Source organism: Pongo abelii, chromosome 16 (assembly GCF_028885655.2).
Source record: "Pongo abelii isolate AG06213 chromosome 16, NHGRI_mPonAbe1-v2.0_pri, whole genome shotgun sequence".
Lineage (NCBI taxonomy): Eukaryota > Metazoa > Chordata > Mammalia > Primates > Hominidae > Pongo > Pongo abelii.
In genome coordinates, this window is record NC_072001.2 from 102399957 (window position 1) to 102422971 (window position 23015).

The 23015-nt window shown below is 38.9% G+C and overlaps 1 protein-coding gene across 38 annotated transcripts in view; it reads right to left on the reverse strand.

Moving 5' to 3' along the window:
- Positions 1-22997, reverse strand: part of TTC23 (tetratricopeptide repeat domain 23) — a 112167-nt gene extending 89170 nt beyond the window's left edge. For 4 of the 38 annotated variants that reach the window (XM_054531944.2, XM_054531943.2, XM_054531945.2 and 1 more), the window contains exons 1-3: positions 20882-22948; positions 17184-17305; positions 4538-4737 (exon numbers count right to left, since the gene is read on the reverse strand). In XM_054531944.2, coding sequence (XP_054387919.1) covers positions 4538-4717 — 180 coding nt within the window. In that variant the 5' untranslated portion in view covers positions 4718-4737; positions 17184-17305; positions 20882-22948. Of the gene's footprint in view, positions 1-4537; positions 4738-13140; positions 13336-17183; positions 17306-19918; positions 20040-20881 lie in introns of all 38 variants that reach the window. The other 34 variants (XM_063716725.1, XM_063716740.1, XM_054531946.2 and 31 more) reach the window with 29 other exon arrangements.
- Positions 22998-23015: the final 18 nt, after the last annotated feature.

The following is a 23015-nucleotide window of genomic DNA, read 5'->3' on the forward strand; positions in this document are numbered from 1 at the left end:
ACCCATCAATGTCAAAGCTCAAAGGGCTTGCATTTCCACACAATTCCTACATGCACTGGAAATACCTTCACCCTAAAACAACATTTTTCTTGACAAAAATACACAGCCAGACAGTTGGCCAAAGGAGAGTCACTTTTGTGACCTAGCAGGAGGAAGCTAAGGAATACATGCTCACCATAAAGTGCTGAAAGAAGGTGGACTGTGGTATTTTTTTCTACAGTAACATGTTTCTTACTACAAAAATAATGTATGCTCATTGTCAAAATACAGATGAGCAAAAAGATAAAAACTAAAAATCACCTGTAAGTTTACCCCCTAGAGATATCTAGGTAGCTAAATATCCCTTTATTCTTTATTTCTGTGAATCTATCTTTATATATTTTTTCTTTTTCAAAAATAGGTTCATAAACTACATGCAGGTTTACAGCTGCTGTCTTAACAATTTATAAATAACTTCTCATGTCATCTTCTATGATATAAGTTTGACTGGCTGCACAGTATTTTATTATATGACTATATCATAACTGCATTACTCAATCCACTCTTTATGGGGCATTTAGGTGTTTGCAAATTTCTTACTCACTGAATATCCTGTATGGATAGCTTTGCACATACCCATGAACATTTCCACAAAACAAATTCCCACAAATGGGATTGCTGTGTAAAGGACATGCAAAATTCTGAGGCTGTGAGTAGCTATTGCTGAAGTACCTCTCCAAGAGGTTGCACAAGTTCATACTTTCAGCGCAGCATATGTGAGCAGAAATGCCCCTTACGTTGAACTGAGTACAAATTGTGGAGTTTTTGTTTGGTTTTTAGTTTGTCAATTTGTCAGCCCATTTCTCCTTGATTTAGTCCACATTTTTCTCTCAAATTGATGAGGCTGAACATCTTCATGTGTTAAACTGGCTGTTTGTACTTCTTTTGGGAATCACCTTTTTATTGCCTCTAGAAACAGGAAGTTTAGGGAATGACTACTTTGGAGAGAGAGAAAGAGAACAACAACTATAGTGTATGAAAGAGAAGGAAATGATGACAACATCATGGAATCCAGATAGACAAAAAGAGAGGTAGATCTGTTTTGATAGTGAATCTGTCCCAACTACACATTTCCAGCGAAGGGGACTGTGCAGGCTGAGTTGGGCTTCCCTGATAATAGCCTTGGTTCTCAGGACCTGAGTGGGGATAGAGGTATACAAGAAACAGCTTGTCCTTCCTTCATTTCCTTATTTGTTATAAGGCATGGTCCAAATATCCCTATTGGTTTTCCAACCTTTATTCTACCAGTTCCAGTGACTTTAGCAATAGGCATCGGTAAGGGGCAGACAGAAGACAAGTACGAAGTAGGAAGGCAATTTCAAAACTGGTAGGAGCCTTGGAAATAATCTAACCTGGTCCCCTCAATTTAAAGATGAAGGAATATAAGGCTGGAAAGTTGAGATGATTTACCAGTAAGTGGTAGCGCCAGGAAGTGGTTAAACCATAAAGGGATGGATTGAGGACTCAGGAGCCAGCTTGAAGGGTCTCTCACTGGCAGATATGGAACAATCTGAGCTTCCATGAAAATAATAGGTTGTAGTGTATTTGAAAAATACAATTTCCTGAACCCATACTGATAGGAATAAATGAATGATAAATAAGCTGTGAAGAAAGAAAAGCTCTTCCTTATAATAGAATGCCAACAAACAAATGTTGAAAGAATGTGGAAGTCAGATACTGGCTATGTGACAAACATCATAGTAATAACTGATTCAGGTGGCAGAGTGAAGTTTTAAATATATACATAGTCTCAGTGAATCTACCCACAAAATACTTATTAGTTACAAAGGGAAAAACAGCAATTCTGCAGTAAAGAAACCTGCCAGACAGCACCTTAACCAAGTGTTCAAGGTTGGCATCACTGTACCGAGACAAACAGACATTCTGTACCTCCTGACAGAACGCACTAAGGAGCGCCCCATGTCACACCTGTGGTAGTCCTGCTCCAAATGTACAATCTGAATAGAATCATGAGGAAGCATAAGACAAACTCAAACAGAGAGATATTGTACGAAACAATTAGAGTATATATTTCCAAGATATCAAGATCATGAAAAACAAAGTAGGTTAAGCAATTGTTTCAGATTAAAGGAGACTGAAGAGACATGACACCTCTATTTAACATGAATTCACAGACTGAACCATGGGTCTGATTGTTTTCTGTAAAGGACATTATTAAGAAGAAATATAAGCAAGGTTTACAGATTAGATAATAGTATTATACTGACATTAATTTCCTAATTACAATCACTGTACTGTGGCCATGTAAGGGAAGAGCTTTATTCTTAGGGAATAAACACTGAAGAATTTGGGGGTAAAGGGCCATAATATCTATAACTTACTCTCAGTTCAGAAAAACAATGAGAGTCAGAGAACAAAGCAATAAAACAAATGTTAACAATGAGTGAATCTTGTGCCTTTTCTGTAAGTCAGAAATTATTTTAAAATACAAAATTACCAAAAAACTGATATTTTAAAAAGTAAATTACATCATGTTAATACCTTGCTGAAAATATTTTTAAGGCCTTCCAGGGCACTTAGCTTGAAACCTGCAAGGCCCTAAGTGAACTGACAGCCTCTCTCACTATATTTAATGTCAGCTTGCAGCTTCTTCTCCTTGCTTCAAATATGTCCTGGTTGTGCCTATCTCGTAGATTTATGTGTGCTGTTTCCTCTCCCTAGAACTCTTTTCCTCCACACTGGCTCCTCCACACTGGCTCTTCTCTTCCTCAGCTTATCTGTCACGTCTTCCTGGAGGCCCTCCCTGATCACCCTATCCAAGAAGGAGCCACTCTATGTCCTCCTTAGCACTTATCACAGTCTATAATAATCTGGTTCATTTACAATGTTGATTGCCTCTCAGGTCCATCAGGGTATGCACCTTGTCTGTCCTGTTCACCATTGTATCCTGATTCTTCACCAGAACCACAGAACAATGAAATGTTTAATACCATTCTAGTTACACAGAAAAGAAGTTAATTCTTTACATTTGTTAAATGCCTTTGGGCATGAGGGCTTAATTCTTTTGCAGAAGTCTGTTTGAGAAAGGCTGCCAGCCTAGAGCCTACAAATAGTAGGTACTGAGTGAGTATCTGTTGCATAATGAACAAGCACAACCTCAAAACCAAATTTATGCTCTTTCTCTATAATCCTGGTCTTTCTCCTGTATTCGTTATACTGATGAAGATCACGGACAAGTCTCCAATCACCCAACCAGACTCAGACCTTGGGTGGTGGGAATTCTACACACCCCATCTTTCTCACTCTCACATCTCCATTCCCTATGTCCCCTCGGTCATCCAGTCCTGTCCCACTGATTTGCATTTCTAAATTCCTTTCAAAAGAGCTCAGCATTTCTATTGTTTCTGCCACATGTAGTTCAGGTCCTCATAATTACTTGCCAGGATTACTGCAAATATCCTCCTAACTGATGCTCCTCTTCCAGTTTTACTCTTTTTTTGTCCATACCCTTCACAGCTATGGGAGTGACTGTTCTTAAAATCAGACCTGCTCATGGCATGCTTCTGCTTATAACCTCATGGTAATCCTCCATCATCTTTAGGAGAAAATCAAAACTCTTTCACTAGGCCTTGAGTGCCTTCTGGGCCTCAGTTCCTGCCCATAATCCACCTTCATTTCTTGCCCTGTGTCACTAACACATTAGTCCCAGACAGCTCCTTATAGTTCCCCAGACAGACTGCACTCCCTCAGACCATTGGCTCTTGTCCATCTGCTACCTCTGTCCAGAACATTTGGTCCTCTTCCTCACCTGTCCAACTCCTAAGCACTGTTTACCAGTGCAGTCTACGTAACTCCCATCCCAAGAAAGTGTGCCTTAACTGCTGTCCCTCTACCACCTCCAGGCTCACTGTCCACACCTTTGTGTTTTGCGCCTATGTCACATGAGCTCTCACAGAACTTATCAACCTGACTACCATTATCTGTCCCCCGCCTATCTTCCCAACCAAATCCCAAGGACCTCCAAGACAAAGACTGTGGCTTTTCCTTCTGTGCCCCTGGCACCTACATTGCACCTGGCACATATTAGGCATACAATAGATATTTATGATGAATGGATGAACAGGACCCAACATACAGGAGGTGATAGAGAAATGCCTACTGAATGAGTTAGTGAATGAGTAAAACTTTTGAGGAAAGAATGGGAAAGAAGCATGCAGAGAACAAGATTTGAGATTATAAGGAATTACAAGCTCTATGAGAGCAGAAGCTGCATCTGCTTTGTTTGTGTTGTATCCCAATGCCTAGATTTGGCACACAGTGCGAGCTCAATAAATATTTGTTGTTGGCCATGCCAACTGCTGTGCTTGGAGCCTAGAGGTACTGCATTCATTCATGTTATAACAAAGGCACTGTCTTATATACTTTCTTGTATCAAACTGCTGAGATTAGGAATGTAATCCAAAACATTCTACTTCTCTTGATTATACCTTATAGCTCAATTCTCAGAGTAGAAATACAGAAACAAAAGTCTCCTTACTTCATGACTGTTGGAATAGGACTTTGCTTTCTCTTCACAGAGGTGGAGTTTCTCTCGAGGAGGCTGGAATAGTGCTGTCTGAGGCAGCTTGTTTTGGAACTTCTTTCTATGAGTGATGCTAACAGCAGCAACAACTTCATCTAGGTGGTCGGATATGTGGGTTTCCTGTGATTCTTGCATATTTTTATATACATTGTCTTCTAATTTTAAAATAAAAAACAAAGATGTTAAATGATAATTTCCATAGTTACTTTTAGAAATATACATTTCAACACTATACCCATAATTTCTTTGAAATTAGTAGCATTATATCCCAAAAGATTATGGTGGCTACTACTGACCTGCTGATTTCTACTTTCAACTAAATTAAACCTTCTTTCTTTATGTATATTGACATACATATATACATACATATACACACATACATACACATGTATATAAACACACACATACATACATGTGTATATGTGTGTATTACACACATACATACGTATGTCTATAAAGTCCAGTAGAAATTAGCTTAGCACATACATATGTATTTGTATGTACATATATACATAAAGTCCAGTAGAAATTAGCTTAGCCCAAACAGCTCTCAATGACCCCAGAATAAATCAGCTGAAGCCCAATTGACCCTGAGGTAGAAAATAAATAACTGTTGTTTCAACTTTTGCTTCTGGCCAAGATGAAGTATGGTAACTACATTTATCCTCTTGCCTGAAATAACCCAAAACAAACAAATAAACAGCCCACAGAACAAAGGATAAAACAATGGTCTCAAGAAACAAGACAAGCAATGAGAGAGCAATTCCTGAGAGATGGAAAAAATAAATCTCCCCAGTTTATTGCTTTGAGAGTTTTCAGGAAACAGCACAGGGAAGAGGGGACCCAGAAGTTATTATTAGCAGAGGGACACCCTCAAGTATAGGTAGAGAATACTGATTAGCATGTGTGTAAGAAAAGTATTTAAGTCTGGAGAAAGAATCCTTCAATAAGGTTACAGGGAACAGTGTTTTGTGCTAACATAAGGCTGGCGCCTGTTCCCACCAACCAGACTGAAAAAAATCTCTAATTCATGAGGCATTGGATAGATAGAAGCCTTTTATCTCAGTAGCCTTTTATCTCAGTAGAGGCGATAATTAGCTCTAGACTGAACACTGCTCTGATCACCACACAGATCAAAAAAGTAAGACCTAAAAGGATCAAACTGTTTCCAAGTGACTTGATTGCACTAGAGGACAATACTCAAGGATGTTCATAGGAATACTAAAATAACCAACACCTAACAAGGTAAAATTCACAAAGTCTAGCATCCAAAGATTACCAAGCATCCAAAGAAGCAGGAAAACATGGCCCATAATGAGAATAATCAATCAAAACTGACCCAGAATTGACACAGATGTTAAATTAGCAGATAAAAACATTAAAACAATTACAATAATTGTATTCTATATGTTTAAAAAGTTAAATAAAGATATGGAAGAAATAAAAAAGACCCAAATGGAACTTCTAGATAGAAAAATTATGTGTGAAGATGAAAATGTGTGGGATTAATGGCAGATTAGATACTGCAGATGAAAAGATGAATTTGTAGACATAGCAATAAAAATTATCAAAAATGAAAAAATATCAGTGGGCTGTAAAACAACTTCAAGTTGCCTAATATATATGTCATTTGAGTCCCTAAACAAAAGCAGATTAGAGGAGGGACAGAAAACATATTTGAAGAAATAACAGCCAATATTTTTCCAAATTTAAGAAAAAGCATAAAGCCAGAGATCCAAGAAGCTCAATGAACACTAAACTAATCCCAAAGTGCTGGGATTACAGGTGTGAGCCACCGCACCTGGCCAAAAATGGGCAATTTATTTTAGCAGACACTTCATCAAAGAAGATATACCAAGAACAAATAAGCACATGCTTTATATTCAACATTATTAGGCATCAGGGAAATGCAAGTTAAAACCACAATGAGACATCACTCATCAATTAGAATGACTAAGATTAAAAAGACTTAATGTAGTAAGTGTTGAGGATGAGAAATAACTGGAACTCTCATACACTGTTGCTGGAAATGTAAAATGGTATACCACTTTGGAAAACAGTTTGGCAGGGTTTAAAAAAAAAAAAAAAAAACTGGTAAAATAAGGCCAGGCACGGTGGCTCATGCCTGTAATCCCAGCACTCTGGGAGGTGGAGGCGGGAGGGTCACCTCAGCTCGGGAGTTTGGGACCAGCCTGGGCAACATGGCAAAACTCTGTCTCTACAAAAAATACAAAAATTAGCCGGGTGCAGTGGCATGTGCCTGTAGTCTCAGCTACTCCGCAGGCTGAAGCAGGAGGATGGCTTGAGCCTGGGAGGAGCAGACTGCAGTGAGCCAAGATCACACCATTGCACTCCCGCCTGAGAGACATAGGAAGACACCGTCTCAAAAAACAAAACAAAACAAAATTATAGTAAAAAAAAAATATATATAATATATATATAAAATAAAATTTCTCATTTTAACCTTTTCATTTTTTTCCCTTTCTCACGTGGCCATTTTAAGCATTTTTTTTTTTTTTTTTTGGTTTGTTTTTGTTTTTGAGATGGACTCTTGCTCTATCACCAGGCTAAAGTACAGTGGCGCGATCTCGGCTCACTGCAATCTCCACCTCCTGGGTTCAAGCGATTCCCCTGCCTCAGCCTCCCGAGTAGCTGGGACTACAGGCACGCACCACCACGCCCAGCTAATTTTTTGTATTTTAGTAGAGATGGGGTTTCACCATGTTGGTCAGGATGGTCTCAATCTCCTGACCTCGTGATCCGCCTGCCTCGGCCTCCCAAAGTGCTGGGATTACAGGCATAAGCCACTGGGCCCGGACCATTTTAACCATTTTTAAGTATGCAGTTCAGTGACATTAAGTAAATTCGCACTGCTGTACAACCATTACCACTGTCCATCTCCAGAATTTCCTTCACCTTGCAAAACTGACACTCTGTAGTCATTAAACGATAACTTCCCATTCCTCCCACCCTCCACCTCTGGCAGCACCCATTCTACTTTCTGTCTCTGAATTTGACTGCTCTAGGCACTTTGTATGCGTGCAATCATACATTATTTTGCCTTTTGTGACTGCTTATGTCTTTTAGCATAATGCCTTCAAAGTTCATCCATATTGTAGCATGTCAGAATTTCCTTTAAGGCTAAATACTATATAATATATTGTGTTTATACATTTATCCATTAATGAACACTTGGGTTGCTTCCACCTTTTAGCTATTGTGAATAATGCTGCTATTGAACATTAATGTACAAGTATCTCTTTGGGTTTCTGCTTTCATTTTTGGGAGGTACATGCCCAGAAGTGAAACTGCTGGATCATATGATAATTATGTTTTTAAGTTTTTGAGGAAACATATTGTTTTCCACAGAGGCTTTGCCATTCTACATTCCCACCGGCAGAGCACAAGGGCTCCAATTCCTCCACATTCTGGACAAAACTTATTTTCTGTTTTTAATAATAGCCATCCCAATGGATATGAAGTGATATCTCATGATAGCTTTGATTTGCAGCTCCCTAATGACAGAGGTCCTGAACATCTTTTCATGTACTTATTGGCCAGCTGCATACTTACTTTGGATAAATGTCTATTGGAGGCCTTTTCTCACTTTTTTTTTTTTTTTGAGACAAGGTTTTACTCTGTCACCCAAGCTGGAGTGCAGTGGTGTGATTGCAGCTCACTGCAGTCTCCAACTCTTGGGCTCAAGTGACCCTCCTGCCTCAATCTCTGTTGTCCCGGCTAGTCTCCAACTCCTGGGCTCAAGTGACCCTCCTGCCTCAATCTCTGTTTTCCCGGCTAGTCTCCAACTCCTGGGCTCAAGTGACCCTCCTGTCTTGGCTTCCCACAGTGCTGGGATTCTAGGTGTGAGGCACTGAACCTGGCCTTTTCCCACTTCTTAATTGTTTTTGTTGTTCTAGTTATCGCTGATCTGTAGGATTTCTTTATATACGCTAGACCTTAACCCCTTCTCAGATACACAATTTGTAGATATGTTCTTTCATTCCATGGATTACCTTTTGTTGATTATTGTCCTGTTTTTGCACAAAAGTTTTCAATTTTGAAGTAGCCCAATTTATTTATTTTTTATTTTGTTGCCTTGGCCTCTGGTGCCATATCTGACAGTTTCTTAATAAGTTAAACATACACTTAGCACAAGAGTCATCATTTCACTCCTAAGTTGTTTTTTTTTTTTTTTTTGAGACAGAGTTTCACTCTTATTGCTCAGGTTGGAGTGCAATGGCACAATCTTGGCTCACTGCAACCTTCGCCTCCTGGGTTCAAGCGATTCTCCTGCCTCAGCCTCCCAAGTAGCTGGGATTACAGGCACCCGCCACCATGCCCAGCTAATTTTTGTATTTTTAGTAGAGACAGGGTTTCACCATGTTGGCCAGGCTGGTCTCAAACTCCTGACCTTAAGTGATCCACCTGCCTCAGCTTCCCAAAGCTCTGGAACTACAGGCATGAGCCACCATGCCCAGCCAACTCCTAAGTATTTACATGAGAGAAATGAAAGCATATATTATAAAAAGACTTACATACAAATGTTCATAGAATTTTTATTTTTAATAGCTAAAAAACTAGAAGAAAACCCCAAATGTCTATAAATGGGTAAATGGGTAAGCAAGTTGTGGTATAGCTATACAATGAAATACTACTCAGTAATAAAAAGGAATGAATACATTGCAACATGAATAAATCTCAAAATAGTTATGCCGAGTAAAGAAGTCAGGCAAAATAGAGTACGTATCGCGTGATTCCATTTATATAAATTTCAATGAAATCTACTCCAATGTATAATGACCAAAAGCAGGTCAGTGATTGCCTTGAATTAGGCTAAGGAGGTGGTATGACGGGGACGGGACACAAGAGGGAGGAAGATGTAGGAAAGGGTGGAGTGGAGGGATTACAAGGGGCATGAGGAAAGTTTTTGCGGTGGTGGATATGCTCATTATCTTGACTGGCTGCAGTTTCTTGGGTGTACACATATGCCCAAACTTAGCAAATTGTATACTTTTATGCCAATTAATAAAACTGCTAAAAATCATATATATAGATCAGCCTTTCAGAGATTCCTCCCCATTCTTCCTCTTCAAACTCCAATTCCATTATTTACTATAGATAACATTTTAAATTTCATCCTATTGCAACTTGTTTATTTATTTTTTATTATTATTATTTTTTGAGACAGAGTCTCACTCTGTCACCCAGGCTGGAGTACAGTGGCACGATCTCGGCTCATTGCAACTTCCACCTTCCAGGTTCAAGCGATTCTCCTGCCTCAGCCTACCAAGTAGCTGGGATTACAGGCATGCACCACCATGCCTAGCTATTTTTTTTTTTCTTTCAGTAGAGATGGGGTTTCACCATGTTGGCCAGATTGGTCTTGAACTCCTGACCTCAAGTGATCAGCCCACCTCGGCCTCCCAAAATGCTGGATTACGGCATGAGCCACTGCACCTGGCCACAACTCATTTGTTTATTCATTCCACAACTATTTAATGAATTCTGGCTACAAACAATGCACCAGGCTAATGTACTACATGGAAAACAATAACCCCAAGAAATGTAAAATAGAGCAGGAAAAAAGATCAGGTACACATTAGCACAGTCCTAGGTGCTAAAATTGCTAGAAGAGTGGCAAGTGCTGAGACTTCAGAAATAGGAATCATAGCTGCTGCAATGACCTCGCTTGTTTGGCTAAAAAGACTCCAGAGAACAAGGAGGGAGAAGAGAAAGCACCCCCATCAGAGTGAATAATTAGAAAAGGCTTGGAAGTGAGAAAGTGAAATACATACATGGCTAATTGCTGGTGGTTCAATTTGGTGTATGTGAAATGAGGCTACAGAACAGCATTTTGCAAGCCAATTGCTGCAGTATACCAGAGCCACAAGACATTAATGTACATTCCATCAAGGAGGGTTATTGACAGAGGTGATCAAATGAGTTGGTAAACACAAATATTGGTTCCACAAAAGGAGGATTCTGTGATCAAATAAATGGGTAAACAGGTCTTCTCAAAACTTTAATATAATACCTCGTGAATATCCCAGAGTGGGTACAGTATACAGCACTTTTCCAGTCTTTTTTTGACCATGAGATTATCTTTTTTCTTGAGCAACTATTAAATCTTACGGAAATAGCACTTTAAAAACATTGTTTGGGAAACCCTGAGCTAGGGGGAAAGTAAAATGCTGGATTTCAGGCTAAGAAGGCATTCATTCATTTCAGGCTAAGAGTTTGATTGACTCTTTTCCTCATAAAGCTTATATAGCACAAAAATATGAAAAAGAGAAAGAAGGAATCAGCCAAATGTCAAACTGTGAGAATGCTAGAGAGGCTGATCTACAATGCAGATGGTGTTCTCATTCCTGGGTACCTCTTAAAAATGTTAAAGGTCGGCCGGGCGTGGTGGCTCACGCCTGTAATCCCAGCAGTACTGTGGGAGGTCGAGGCATGCAGATCACAAGGTCAGGAGTTCAAGACCACCCTGGCCAACACAGTGAAAACCCGTCTCTATTAAAAATACAAAAATTAGCCTGGTGTGGTGGCATGTGCCTGTAGTCCCAGCTACTCTGGAGGCTGAGGCAGGAGAATCACTTGAACCAGGGAGGTGGAGGTTGCAGTGAGCCGAGACCACACCATTGCACTCCAGCCTGGGTGATAGAGTGAGACTCTGTCTCAAAAAAAATACAAATAAATAAAAAATAAATAAAAATATATAAATAAATAAAAATGTTAAAGGTCAATACTTCAGGTTTAACATGAAAGCTTTGCCTACACCCTGTTTGTTGTACAGAGACACCGTACTATTTGAGATCCTAAGATGTTGGCTAACTTTTTTCTAATAACTTCTTGCCTTATGCTTCCTCATCTGTTCAACCCCAGTGGCTGATAAGATGACCATTTCAACAGGTGCTGCGGTCTAGAGAAAGAGCAGTAGCCAGAGATGGAGAATCTGAGATTCAAGAACCTGTGCTGTCCCAACTACCCATGTGATTTGGGCAATACCAACTAATATATACATAACACTATATACTTTCACATATTTTATCTCATGTGGCCCTTACAACCATGTAAGGTACAGAGGGTAGGTATTCTCATCCCCATTTTATAAATAAAGACGATGAAATGAACCTAAATCAGTTGCACATCACACAGCCAGAATTAGGACCCTGGTCTTCTCATAATTTGGGGGTTTCCCATGACATCATCCTGCCTTTCACTGACCCCAGTCTACAGCAGTGGGAAGCAAATGCTGTTGCTTTGGAAACCTAAGCCTGCATTTTAAAAAGTGATCATACATTTTTATAAACAGGAATGCAACATCTTCAATAGATTTAACTGTATTTTCTTATCTTCCATTTAGGGGGAGGCAGAAAAGAAAGTTTAAAGATGAAATAAGTAAGATGCCCTGCAGTATTTGTTATTCTGGGCCTCTGAACCTAGTGTTAAACTTCGAAATGGATTTAACTATTCTTTTTTGGCTTAATTGTAAAAACTGGTTTGTCTCATGCTGCCTCTTAATATTGCATCCTTAAAAGAGAGGTTATATTTATTCTGAGCACTCATAGGCTCATCTAACTTGTATATATATATAAATTTTTTCTGCCAGTTAAAAAAAATTGAGCCATCATTTTAAAATCAGGAGTTTCACATAAAGATGTAGATTTTGGGGTTTCTGACTTCCTTTGAAAACTCAGAACACTTGTCAACACTAGATCTATGCCACCACAGGCAATAATCAGCTAGGGAAGAGGGGTAGCTGTCCCGGGGGCAAGGGTACTCTCCAGTTTGCCTGTTGCCACCAATCCCTGTTGGCTACCGGACATGAAGGCAGCAAAGTTGTTCCCATTTGTCATTGTTTTTGTGTCTTATTGTAGGAAAGTAGGTCTCTGTATCCATTTCTCTCTTTCAAAGTGAAAGGCCAACAGAGAAGGATATAATTTTCCTGGCCAACACCACTCATTTCCTGTTATTTCGTCTAATCTAAAGCACCACTGACTATAAAGATGCTGCTTTTTTATACACCATTTGACTTGCAATTTAACGTTCACTCTAATTTCAGAGATGTTCAAATGCCAAAAAAAATGTACGTCTCTGAATCAATGAAAGGAGGAGGTATGTTACCTGTCTGGCTTCTAGAGGCATTTGAGTCTGTTGCCTTACTTTAAATGTATGTGTTTCAATGTATGTGGCATCATACAGTAACATCCTCAACATAAAAACATGCTTTTCAGGCAGGGCGCGGGGGTTCACGCCTGTAATCCCAGCACTTTGAGAGGCTGAGGCGGGCAGATCACCTGAGGTCGGGAGTTCAAGACCAGCCTGACCAACATGGAGAAACCCTGTCTCTACTAATACAAAAAATTAGCCAGGTATGGTGGCACACACCTGGTAATCTCAGCTACTCGGAGGCTGAGGCACAAGAATCGCTTGAACCTGGGAGGCAGAGGTTGCAGTGAGCCGAGATTGTGCCACCGCACTCCACCCTGGGCAACAAGAGCGAAACTGTCTCAAACAAACAAACAAACAAAAAACATCCTTCTCAGTTCACTTACTTTGAGTTACATGCTTATCATCAGCCACTTTTCTTTGTAGTAGCTATAGCTGGGGCTTAAAATTTCATCAGACATCAGCCCAGGTCCCACAAACCATCCTCTTCCTGCCAGGCATGGGTTCAGCTTTCTAGGCCTCTGAATCACAACTGCCAGTGAGACCTACTCAGTCAGTTGATACTGTTCCTTCTGCCAGACCTGCCCAGTAGAATGTTAAAGCACATAATCAGCCCCAGATCAGGGTGTTAGGAAGAAGAGGTCTGAAGTGGAGTCTCAGTCTTCCATTTCCATTTCCAAGTGGTGATGTTCAAAATAATAACTGAAATAGCAGGAGGGCCAACCAATCTATATAGGTGCCAACTAGGCTGGAGCTCGGTTCTGAAGGTCCCCTGCTTTTCCAGGTGTGAACCTTTGGATGCTGACTTGTGGAGAGATGTAGGGGAGCCTGAGGAAGGGGTAGGGGCCATCAGGGCAGTGGCTTTTAGGAAATAAAAAAACCTCATCAATCAGGGACGGTGGCTCATGCCTGTCATACCAGCACTGTGGGAGGCTGAGACGGGTTGATGGCTTGAGCCGAGGAGCTCAAGGCCAGGCTAGGCAACATGTCAAAACCCCATCTCCACTAAAATTGCAAAAATTAGCTGGGTGTGGTGGCGCTCAGCTCCTCCAGCTACTCGGGAGGCTGACGGGGGAGGATTGCTTGAACCTAGGAGGCGGAGGCTACAGTGAGCTGAGATCACACCACTGCACTCCAGCCTGGGTGACAGAACAAGACCCTGTCTCAGAAAAAAAAAAAAAGTTAAAAAAAAAAAGCCATTATGACTAGTTTCTTAACTAGTGAAAGTGTACGCTAGTTAAGAAGCAACCTTACCCGTATGTAAGCTAACGCACTGGAAAAACACCCTAAAAAGATAAAAAATACTGAAAAAATACTGATAAAAAATAACAGAAAAATAGAAAATCTGAATAGATCTATAACAAGCAAAAAAATTAAATTAGTAATTAAAAATATTTATACAAGGTTAAGCCTAGGCTCAGATGGCATCAGTGATGAATTCTACCAAACCATTAAAGAAGAAACAACATGAGTATTTTGAAAACTCTACCAGAAAATAGAGAAGGAAACTCTCACTTGTTCTATGAGGTCAGTATTACCCTGATACCAAAGCCAGACAAAGACATCACAAGAAAATAACAAATGAATATCCTTCATGAATATGGACACAAAAATCCTCAACAAAATATTGGCAAACCAAATCTAGCAACATATACAAAGGATAATCCATTATGATCAAGGGGGGTTTATCCTAGGAATGGAACATTGGTTTAACATCTGAAATCATTAATATAATACACTATACAATAGAATATGGTCACAAACCATCTGATCATCTTGATAGATGCAGAAAACACATTTGGCAAAATCCATTATCCAATCATGATTAAAAAAACTTCTCCAACCTGATAAAAGGCTGATAAAAGCCCGATTTTACAAATCAAAGTGGATTAAAGACTTAAATATAAGACCTGAAACTATAAAATTACCAAAAGAAAACACTGGGGAAACTGTCTGGGACAGTGGTCTGGGCAAAGACTTCTTAAGAAAGATCTCAAAAGCACAGGCAACCAAAACAAAAATGGACAAATGGGATCACATCAAGTAAAAAAGCTGCTGTATAGCAAAGGAAACAATCAATAAAGTGAAGAGACAACCCACAGAATGGGAGAAAATATTTGTAAACTACCCATCTGACAAGGAATTAATAACCAGAATATATAAGGAGCTTAAACAAAACCCAATAGGAAAAAAAATCTAATAATCTGATTAAAAAGTGAGCAAAAGATCTGAATAGACATTTCTCAAAAGACATGCAAATAACCAACAAGTATATGAAAAAATACTCAACATTACTGATCAGCACAGAAAGGCAAATCAAACTACAATGAGGTCATCTCACCCCAGCTAAGATGGCTTTTATTAAAAAGGCAGTAACAGATGCTGGTGAGGATGTGGAGAAAGGGGGACACTCATACACTGTTGGTGGGAATGCAAGTTATTACAGCCACTATGGAGAACAGTATGGAAGTTCCTCAAAAAGCTAAAAATAGAAGAACTACCATATGATCCAGCAATCCCACTGCTCCATACATATCCAAAAGAAAGGAAATCAGTATATCAGAGATATCTGCACTCCCATGTGTACTGCAGCTCTATTCACAACAGCCAAGATTTGGAATCAGCCTAAATGTTCATCAACACATGAATGGATAAAAAAATGTGGTAGATATACACACAAAACAGAATGAAATCCTGTCATTTACAGCAACATGGATGAAACTGAAGGATATTATACTAAGCGAAATTAACCAGGCAGAGAGAGACAAATTTTGCATGTTCTCACTCATTTATGAGAGCTAAAAATTAAAACAACTGAACTCATGAACACAGAGAGTAGAATGATGATTACCAGAAGCTGGGAAGGGTTTGGGCAGGGAGGGAAAAGTGGGGATAGTTAATGGGTACAAAACATAGATAGAATGAATAAGATCTAGTACTTGATATCACAACAGGGTGACTACAGTCAACAAAAAGTTATTGTATATTTAAAAATAACTAAAAGAGTAGAATTGGAATAATTCTAACACAAAGAAATAAGTGCTTGAGGACACAGATACCCAATTACTCTGATGTGATTATTATACATTGTATGCCTGTGTCAAAGCATCACATGTATCTCATAAATATATACACCTACTACTATGTACTCACAAAAATTAAAAATTAAAAAACAAAACCAAAAAAAACTGATTTGCAAAAACCTAAAGCTAATATCATACTTAATGGAGCATGTTTGAATGTTTTCCCTCTGAGACTGGAAACAAGGCAAGAATGATTTCTCTCACCACCTGTAGTCAAGATTGTGGATATTACAGTCAGAGCAACAGGCAAGAACAATAAATTAAGGCATGAAGATTAGAAAGGGGGAAATAAAACATTATTATCAGATGACATAACCCTCTATGTAGAAAATCCTAAGGATTCCACAATAAATGAACAAATAACCACCCCCCCCCCAATTAGAACGACTAAATAAGTTTGGCAAGGCCATAGGATACACAATAAATAAATAAAATTGTATTTTTATATGTCAGCAATAAATAATCTGAAAATAAAATTAAGAAAACGCTTTGATTCAAAATAGGATAAAAGAGAATAAATACGTAGGAATAAATTTAACAAAAGAAATACAAGACTTGTACAATGAAAATCATACATTATCGAAAGAAATTAAAGATTTAAATACATGGACATTCCATGTTCATGGATTAAAAGCCTCAATATTAAGATAGAATACTCCTCAAATTGATGTATAGATTTAATGTAATATCCATCAAAACTCAGCTGTTTTTTTGCAGAAATTAACAAGTTGATCCTTATTATGGATCAGTTAAGATGGAAATACGAGACCAAGAATAAATAAAACAATCTTAAAAAAGAAGAAGTTGGAGGACTCACACTTCCCATTTTTAAAATGTACAATAAAACTAAAGTAAAAGTAATCAAAAGTGTTGTACTTAAAAATTTTCAGTTATAAGGTAAATAAGTTCTAGAGATATACAGCATGGTAACTATAGAAAATAATTGAAATTTGTTAAGATCTTAGATGTTCTCATCACACACACAAAAATGGTAATTATGTCAAGTGATGAATGTGTGAGCTAGCTTTATTGTGGGAATCATTACAAAAGGTATACTTATATCAAAACACCATGATGTTTACCTCAAATGTATATAATTTTTAGTTTGTCAATCATATTTCAATAAAGCTGGGGAAAAGCCCTCCCCAAAACAACGTGGTGGTACTGGCATAAGAAATGACATATAGAGGCCGGGCATGGTGGCTCATGCCGTAATCCCAGCACTTTGGGAGGCCAAGGTGGGCGGATCACTTGAGGTCGGGAGTTCAAGACCAGACTGGCCAACATGGCAAAACCCTGTCTCTATTAGAAATACAAAAAATTTAGCCACGTTTGGTGATGAGTACCTGTAATTCCAGCTACTTGAGAGGCTGAGGCAGGAGAATTCTTTGAACCTGGGAGGCAGAGGTTGCAGTGAGCCAAGATCACACCACTATACTCCAGCCTGGGTGACAGAGCGAGATTCCATCTCAAAAAAAAAAAAAAAAAAGAATTGATATATAGAAAAATGGGATAGTGTTGAGAGTCCAGAAATAAACTCTTATATATGTGAATTATTTTTTTAACAAGCATGCCAAGATAATTCAATGGGAAGAGAACAGTCTTTTCAATAAACAATAAACAGTGCTGGAACAACTGGATAGACACATGCAAAAGAATAAAGTTGGATCTCTACACCTCACACCATATACAAAAATTAACTCCAAATGGAGTAAAGACTTAACAGTAAGAGGTAAAACTATAAAACTCTTTGCAAATATAGGAGTAAATCTTCATGAACTTGATTTTTTTTTTTTTTTTTGAGACGGACTCTCGCTGGAGTGCAGTGGCGTGATCTCGGCTCACTGCAACCTCCACCTCCCAGGTTCAAGACATTCTCCTAACTCAGCCTCCCTGACTCAGCCTCCCGAGGAGCTGGGATTACAGGTGCCTCCCACCACGCCCAGCTAATTTTAGTAGAGACGGGGCTTCACCCTGTTGGCCAGGCTGTTCTCGAGCTCCTGACCTGAGGCGATCCACCCGACTTGGCCTCCCAAAATACTGGGATTACAGGTGTGAGTCACAGGGCCCGGCCTGTTAGGCAAAGACTTCTGAGATGTAACACCAAAAGCATAAGTGATAAAAGAAAAAAAAAAGATAAATTAGATTTCATCAAATCCAAACCTTTATTGCTTCAAAAGACACTATTATTAAAGTTAAAGGACAACCCACAGAATGGGAGACAATATTTGTAAATCATTAATCTGATAAAGGACTTTAACCACAATATATAAAGAACAATTAAAAATCAGTAACATGGGGCTGGGCGCGGTGGCTTACGCCTGTAATCCCAGCACTTTGGGAGGCCAAGGTGGGCAAATCACGAGGTCAAGAGTTCAAGACCAGCCTGGCCAACATGGTGAAACCCCGTCTCTACTAAAAATACAAAAAATTAGCTGGGCATAGTGGTGGGCACCTGTAATCCCAGCTACTTGGGAGGCTGAGGCAGGAGAATCGCTTGAACCCAGGAGGCAGAGGTTGCAGTGAGCTGAGATCGAGCCACTGTACTCCAGCCCGGGTGACAGAGTGAGACTCCGTGTCAAAAAAAAAAAAAAAAATTATTAACATGGGCTGGCGCGGTGGCTCATGCCTGTAATCCCAGCACTTTCGGAGGCCAAGGCAGGTGGATCACAAGGTCAGGAGTTCGAGACCTGCCTGGCTAACATGGTGAAGCCCCGTCTCTACTAAAAATACAAAAAATTAGCCGGGCATGGTTGTGGGCACCTGTAATCCCAGCTACTTGGGAGGCTGAGGCAGGAGAATTGCTTGAACCCGGAAGGTGGACATTGCAGTGGGCCGAGACCGTGGCACTCTGCACTCCAGCCTGAGCGACAGAGCGAGACCCAGTCTCAAAAAAACAAACAAACAAAAACCAAAAAAAACAAAAAACAATCAGTAACAAGATGACAACCCAATTAAAAAAATAGGCAAAATATTTGAAAGACATTTTACAAAAGAAGATATACGGATAGTCAATAAGCACATGAAAAGATGCTTGATATCATCAGTCATCAGGAAAATGCAAATGAAAGCTGTAATAAGATACCACTTAAAATCCAGCTGAATGACTACAATGAATAAGACAGATCATAAGGAGTGTTGGTGAGGATGTGGACAAATTGGAACCCTCATACACTCTGGTGGAAATGTAAAATGGGGAATTCACCTTGGAAAGCAGTTGTGCAACACCTTGAAAAGTTACACCCAGAGTTACCATATGACAGTAATTCCACTCGTAGATATACACCCAAGAAAACTGAAAACACACGTTCATACAAACACTTGTACCCATCTTCATAGCAGCATTATTCATAATAGCTAAATACTGTACTGTATTTACTGTAATACAATTACAATTAGTACAATTAAACACTATAATTAAATACTAGAAGAAATCCAAATGTCTGTTAATTGGTACTGTTAAATAAAATGTGGATTATTACTTAGCAATAAAAAGGAATGAAGTAATGAGACATACTACAACATCGATGAACCTCAAAAACATTATGCTAAGTAAAAGAAACCAGATGCAAAGGATCACATAATGTGTAATTCCATTTACATGCCCAGAAAAGGTAAATTTATAGACAGAAAGTTTTTTAGTGATTGGGGCTGGGCATAGGAAACCAGGACTTGCCTGCAAATGGGCACAAAGTATTTTTTTAGGATGATGAAAATTTTCTAAAATTGGAATGTGGTGATGGTTGTACAACTCTATTATATTTTCTAAAACAATCATTGAGTTATATCCTTAAGACAAATGAACTTTATAATATATAAATTATACTTCATTAAAGCTGTTAAAAATAGCTATGAAACCACAATGCAGTTTTATGTGTAATTCTGGTTTTTATACATACTATGACAAGACTTTTATAAAGATGGGGCAACCATGACTCCCCAAGACAATGCGGCAGCGGTCCCCAAAAATCTTAAAGAAGTAAACTCAATGCTTTTGAAGACTACAAAGAAGTGCATCAACATTTATATTATTCAACAATGATAAGGTAAACGTATTCGGGTAAGAAGCATGGTTACTAACCTGTGTGCCAGTATTTACATAGTATGGGGCCCCTTAGCTTCTGGTCTCTGCTCTTGTAGCCATCTTAAATCGCACTGTCAGTTTTACTGTCTTCAAATATTACTTTCATAAGGTGTGCCTCCTGTTCCAAACACAGGACCAAAACCCCTGATTTTGGGAATTCTGGCTCTTTATATTTCTCATGCTGCTTTTTAAAATTTTTAACCAAAGTTTCCAAATGAACCTTCTGCCGCAGTCAGAGCCAACTCTTCCTCAGGCTGCACATATTTGCTAACAACTCACTCACTCACTAGTAGGGATGCCACTTCCCTTATTTTCTCTCTGAAATTCTGCCCATTGCTCAGGCCCAAATTGAGTCTTACCCATACTGTGAAGCCTTCTCTGAATAATTCATCTCACATTGAGCTGAGCTCCTGAAGTACCTGTGCTCTACAACAGTCATCTGGGCATTAAGAACTGTTCAGAAGTTTTAGTTTAAATGTTTTGAGACTCATTTGTCCCTGTTCTTGAGGGGCTGGATTTTATTACTTTATATTCCCCTATATGGATTAACACAGGCAACTCAAGAAATAGTTAGTCATGTTCATCAATGTTTCCTTGATAAATTCTCTTTTATATTTGTTTTAATTAAAAATGTCATTTTTGAAATATGATGCTGGATTTTTTTGAGAATTTACCCTTACATGCTGATTCTGCTTCAGGTATCTGTTTAGCCATTAGCAGATCTGTCCCTGGAATCCCTAATCCACAAATATACACAAAATTTGGGTTCAAGCAACTCTATTTTCTCCTATATCTTTTAAGAGATATATTATCTATTATGCCAGGTATGACAATATACAAACAAAAATATCCATTTAAAAATTACAATATTACTAAATGTCCTTCTGAATCCACACTTAAGCAACAATAACGAAGCACAGTTTCTTAAAGTAGAAAATGATCTATAGTTAATCTTATTACCTTGCCTCCTTTACCTTTCAAAAATCCACTGATAATCTGGGCACGATGCTTTCAAACTTCACCCAAAAGGGAAAAATGCTCTCTGAACGCTCTTCCTCCTGCTGTCTTTCAATTGTGCCTGTATTTTCTCTGCTTTCCCTTTGACACTCAATCACTCCTTTAAAACTTGTAAAAACCCGGAAAAGTTTCTGTAACTCTCCAATCTCCAACTATGTCGTAAAATCCTTTGCCAGTTTACCTAGTCTGCTGGAGAGGCCACCGTTTCTTTTTCGAGCGAATTACACAGTTGTCTTGGCAGCGTGATTTGCCCTCTGGTTCCTGCTTTATCAGTTTGGTGATTCTTTGTACAGATTGATAACCATGAAAAAGTCTCCAGTAGGGCAGTTCCGGAGCAGTCTTCTCCCGTAAAGCAAGCGGGTACCTCACAAAACTTCAGGCAAAAGAATGAATGATAGAGCACTCACCAATAGCGAGTGGAGAAGAGCATTTTGTCGAAGTTTGCAAACCAATCCTTGGGAGCCAGAGGTGGGAATTTTAAAATGAGATCTTTTCCTTGGAATTTTCTTAAAGTGGTATCGTTGCCTATTGATATTGAAGTTTGTCAAAGAATGTAAAATCACCAGCTTAGAGGATTTTTTTCCCCTTTAAGAGACACAAAACGTGCGAATTGATTCTCTACAAATTGTGAGAACTTCTAAGAGTGGGGTCAAAAGATAATCACATATAATCACTCGGTAACTTTTGTGTCAATGTGGGGAGGAGGTGAAGGTTATTTTAACATGATTCATTTTTCATGATCAAATATCAGATTTTAAATTAATCACTGAAAAACAGTATTCCCCATTAAAAAAAATGAAAACTAAGAGGCTAACATTATTTTGAAAAAACTGTTCTACTGTTAATCTTTTTTCTTTTTTGGGGGGTGTAACTCTTCATATATTAGCAGCAAGTCTTATTATTTGGGCTGACCATTAAACACCGTAAGTATCTTTGTTTTTACACAAAATGTGGATTTCCTCATTTTAAGACCAGCAAAAAACTTCTGAGTGCCACGAATTCTTAGGTATTCCGAAACTATCTTAGAAATACATGACATATACCAACAATGCTGTATACTTGAGTAGCTCTTGAAGACCAGATTTAACAGATAACTGATATTTTATTATAACTCATACCTTGTTTTAAAACCAATGTTTTTTATTTAATATAACTCTGCTTTCTAGGTTATTCATCTCTATGAATAATTAAGTCAGCAACTGTAAAAACTACTTCATTATAAAGTTAAGGTTCCTTGACAAGGAGCCTCGCAAATTCATAGACAGGCTTTTCACAGAACAAAAAATATCAGCGGTTGTAGTAGAGGATTATACTTTAAAATCTTCATTTCAGAAGGAAATTTGTCATATTAATGAGACACTTTAAAAAGTGTCTTTTAAAAACGTTTCCGAACTATGCTTGCAAGTATTTTTAACAGCATAAAGCCCTCTTTGATGCTATTTCGCTGATATAATTTTCGTCTTGAAGAAATACATATTGACGGCCTACTAAGTCAGGCTAGGAAGTGTCATTGTATTTAACTCTCTAAATTGTTCCTGACCTTTTTAGCGATCTTTACTCAAAATAAACCTTGGGTGTTTGAAGGGCAGAGACTAGGTTACGTCCTCCTCATCTTTGTTATCTACCGGTGCGCAGTGACCCCTTAAATCCGGTGCTTAGACTCACTACTTGCTAACTAACGTTGGCTTCGTTACATAAACCCACTGGCCTGTTTTTCAACCGTCAGACTGGTGCTGTTAGTCCCTGTGTCACGGGATTGCTGTCAAGGGTTCAACGAGATAATCTATAAACAGCTCTTAGAATGAAAGCTCAACGTGGGATCATTGTTGTAATCCCTCAACGTGTGCTACTGAATGAGAGGCCGAGGGACTGAATGAATGTATAAATGAAGGAACAGGTCAGTAACTGGCGGTTCCGGAGGTTGGAGCCGGATAAATTACCCCTTCAAGACGCTAAGCAAAAGCCACTCCGTCGACATCAAACCTCACGCCGGAGCCGGAAGCGAGAGTAGAGCCGCGGGCGGGGCCAGCATAGAGGAAGTCGCGCTCTCGGCCAATACACAGATCGCTTGGCAAAC